This window comes from Brassica oleracea, unplaced genomic scaffold, assembly GCF_000695525.1.
Source record: "Brassica oleracea var. oleracea cultivar TO1000 unplaced genomic scaffold, BOL UnpScaffold01279, whole genome shotgun sequence".
Lineage (NCBI taxonomy): Eukaryota > Viridiplantae > Streptophyta > Magnoliopsida > Brassicales > Brassicaceae > Brassica > Brassica oleracea.
The window spans coordinates 7,761-11,456 of NW_013617825.1; the positions used below are offsets into that span (position 1 = coordinate 7,761).

The window sequence follows — 3,696 nt, forward strand, 5'->3', positions numbered from 1 at the left end:
TGTGAATGATTTTGATCGAGGAAGGAAATTAAAACAAAAGTAATGTGTGAAGAGGCACTATGTCCAAAAGTGGACCAGGGATATGCTCACTGAATGGGCTTTCTGTGACCGCAGTACGGGAGCCACGTGCATAGTGCTCAACGGTGGAGAGAGAGAAGGGGTCGTTGTCGTGAAGGTCTTCGTCTTCCACATATCTACTTGCTTCTAGTTCTTTGTTTTTGATTCGCCTTTACAAGAAAATGATTCGCATTTACTGGGCGTGCTTTATTGAGCTTCATTTTACATAAGTTTCTGAGTTAATGGACTCATTTTCAGAAGAATTTTTTACATCTAGAAACACTTTATCACATTCTAATTACACTACAAGACACTTATCACTTGAGACACACTTTATTTTGTCGAAAAAACTCTTATGACCCTAAACTAAAGAGAAATTCTCTCTTCTTCTTATTTCATTTTATTATTTTTCTTATTCTACTTTATGTATTTATTTACTTTTATCTCAATTTCTAAAATATATTAAACAAAAATAATTGTCATAATAAACTATATATAAAATTTTCTATATTTTAAGATCCATGTTCATATATATATTATATATATTAATGTGTAAACAAAATGTGGACGTGGACACCAAAGCGTGGATAACAAAATTATAAATTAGTTGTGGACATAAACATCTTAACAGAATTATAAACTAGTTGTGGAGATGAACAATATTCCTTCGATTCCATTCATCATCTCGGGATCTAAATTCAACTCTAATCAAAATTGCATCCATCCACATCATGACAAAGGGCAAATTCCTTAGATCAGAAATCTCTGACATGCAAGATCTATTACTCTTCGACAAAAGGTAAACACTTCTTCGATTTTTCTCACCGCTCATACTCACAATATCATCTCTTTCTCATCATGATTGAAGTTAATTGCAGATAATTTATCAATTGAGCTGAAGAAGCCAAGTGTTTGTATTGGAGATAACAGAGTCCGTGTCCACGTTTTATGGTATAATTTTAGTAACATGAGTCCATGTCCACGTATTATTGTATAGTTTTATGGAATCAAAACAGAGAGTTTGCCCACGTTATCTACTATAAACACATTAACATTACATATCTACACATTATTCATCATTCATCCACACATCACCCGTCCACAAATCACTCAACCACGCATCACTCGTCCACAAATCACCCATCCACAAGTGTCATTTCCATTAAGGGCAAAATTGTCCACAATCTGTTGATATCCCACAACAAAATGTGTCACATGTAAGAAGTGTCTCTAGATGTAATAGAAAGTCAAAAAGTGTCTTTTACTGTAATGAACTCTTTTTTGAAATCTGTCTTTGTAAACGAGATGTGGTATGACCACATACATGGTACTAGATTCAAAAACGTTTAGATATAATAATTGTTGCCATAATCTAGTAAGTGTTGTAAATGAATTAGTTTGCACAGTTTTACTTTTATCCATGTTAGTTCAGCTTATTAATGTGAAAGACAACATGTTTGATCTATTAATTTGAAAAAAGAAAGAAAGTGATTTATTAATAAAAAAGTTTAATAGAACGTCAATACTTTTTAAAATGGTGAAGCAATATATATATATGTTTCAAAGAAAAAACTAAAAAGCAAAACACTCGAGCATGTCATATATCTCATTGTGCAGGTCATTCAAGGCGCAAGCGGGTTCTAGAAGAGCCTACAACTGACAAAAGTAAAAGTTTTTAGATCTACAATGATATTTCACCTTACGAGAAATATAAGAAACTGCAATTACAACTCTAAAACTATTAAACAAGAAATGTCTGATCAACTTACAAAGTCCCTTGTTTAAACAGAACGGATGCAAAACCTGCCCTCCACCCGGAAATCGTTGTTGGCTCAGGCCTCTTGTGTAAAAGAGGCGCCAGACTGGCAGATACTGTCAGGCTAGGCAGCTTCACCACTTCCTGATTAGAAAAAGACTCAGAAAACCTGTTTTTGAAATCACAAAATACATTTCAATTCAGTCTCTTATCACTTCCAACTCTTCAATGAGAACATACTAGCTAACTCGGTTTGTATTGTCAGGACAGGAAGTGAATTACAATGGTCAAAATAAAACACATACACTTTGCTTCTTTAGCATCTTTGTCCGAACCAGAATTACCTATAAAAGATATCACTTACAAGGGAGTTGGTATTGTTCCTTCATGAGAGATGGAGCAGTACCCCTGCCTTTGCTTGTGCTTAGGATTGGATGAACATATGACATATATAATTCCACGGCGTTTCACTGTCTGACAAGATTCACACCTCTTCTTCACAGATGATTTCACCTTCATCGTTCCCTCACTTTAGAAAATTTTCAAAAAACAGTATTAAAGAACGTACTAAACCTCGAAATCTCGGTTAATCTGTAACTAGATCAATGTATTAAATCATGGTGAAGATTCAAATCAATAACAAAGGATCAAGCAAGATACCTGATAATTTCAAGGCGACCAGGAAGAGGAAGCGATACCAAAATTGAAAATGAAAGGGTTTTTGAGTGGAGCCAAGGCATTTGCAGATTTTACTTATAATGGGCTTTTATGGGCTTTATGTTTACTTGGGTTATACCCGAAACGAAGTACTTCAAGATCCTTCACGCGCGCTAAACCCTGCATAGTACAAGTATTCAAGATCCTTGGGAGATGCCAACACAAACTAGAGAAACTCTGTTGTCTTTTTGTTCTAATGTGAGAAAATGCTAGGATGACTTCGCTTGTTCAAATCGATTTTTTTTTTGCTGAGCAGGTGGTTTCTTTGTACCCTTGGTATATCTGTATATTGACATTATCTCGCTTCTTAGGTCTTCTCACTTGTTTGACATGCTAAACCCCGAAGCATTCAATGAAGCTGTGGGATTCAACATTTAGGGGCATACGAACAATTTTTATGGAAAGGAACATAGGCCATTGTTTGTCGGAATCTCCAAACGTACCCATTGAATCATCTGGCAGAGCAGAACCAGCAAAAGGAGCTATCTTGTGAAAGAAGCTAGGTTTCCCTGGCAGAGTCAAAATTAACTTGGTAGAAAGTTTTTGGAAGAAGAACATACAGATGAAAAAGTAAACTATATATTTTTAAGTAAAATTTTCCAAAAAGAAAATGATAATTACCAATATAAAATGAAATAAAAATTAAAAAGTAGAAACATTGTCTTATAAACAACTTCGTATCTCTTTGAAAAAAATTACTATCAAAAATATAATAATAGATTATATATCTTTAAGTATGTCAAATCATACAAATTTTAATCATCACTATATATAGTATTAGGAGTTAACCCGCGCTACGCACATGGCTATTTTGATTTATAAATGTTAACTATATAGTTATTCATTTGAACGTTGTATTCTGAACAACAACAAAATTCTAAATTGTATGTTTGTGTGAATATTAATTTCTTTAGAAAAAAACAGAAAACTATACATTTTTCATATAGATGTTTCATATAGTTTTCCATTTTTTATATTATATATTTACTTATTATTTAAATTTTCTTAATTTGTAGGGCAACTCTTTCAAATAGTCGTTTTTAAGTTTTTGTCACAAAGTAGCTATCAATAAAGAAATGACCAAAATAACCCATTTTATTTTGAAAATTTTAATATTTCTTTTTTATTTTTCAAACTTTGAAATCATATCCACAAAACTCCACCCC

The 3,696-nt window shown here is 33.0% G+C and overlaps 1 protein-coding gene across 2 annotated transcripts; it reads right to left on the minus strand.

Annotated features, from left to right (window-relative positions):
• Nucleotides 1–1,014: 1,014 nt before the first annotated feature.
• On the minus strand, nucleotides 1,015–2,538 carry LOC106321165. 2 transcript variants are annotated; one of them, XM_013759479.1, is made up of 4 exons: nucleotides 2,474–2,538; nucleotides 2,178–2,342; nucleotides 1,827–1,982; nucleotides 1,015–1,242 (listed from the first exon to the last, which is right to left on the minus strand). In XM_013759479.1, exons 2-4 carry the CDS (start codon nucleotides 2,330–2,332, stop codon nucleotides 1,194–1,196), a joined length of 360 nt encoding a protein of 119 aa, XP_013614933.1. In that variant the 5' UTR covers nucleotides 2,333–2,342; nucleotides 2,474–2,538; the 3' UTR covers nucleotides 1,015–1,193. The 2 variants fall into 2 exon arrangements, with proteins under 2 accessions (XP_013614933.1, XP_013614934.1); XM_013759480.1 differs by lacking the exon at nucleotides 1,015–1,242 and adding an exon at nucleotides 1,631–1,713.
• Nucleotides 2,539–3,696: the final 1,158 nt, after the last annotated feature.

What these genes read in the sequence shown, in the direction of transcription:
- LOC106321165 (XM_013759479.1), bottom strand. Translation starts at nt 2,332, where the DNA reads ATGAAGGTGAAATCATCTGTGAAGAAGAGGTGTGAATCTTGTCAGACA. An exon ending in GGAACAATACCAACTCCCTT is followed by an intron (nt 1,983 to 2,177) that starts GTAAGTGATATC and finishes TTTCAAAAACAG; the next exon opens with GTTTTCTGAGTCTTTTTCTA. An exon ending in CTGTTTAAACAAGGGACTTT is followed by an intron (nt 1,243 to 1,826) that starts GTAAGTTGATCA and finishes GGATATCAACAG; the next exon opens with ATTGTGGACAATTTTGCCCT.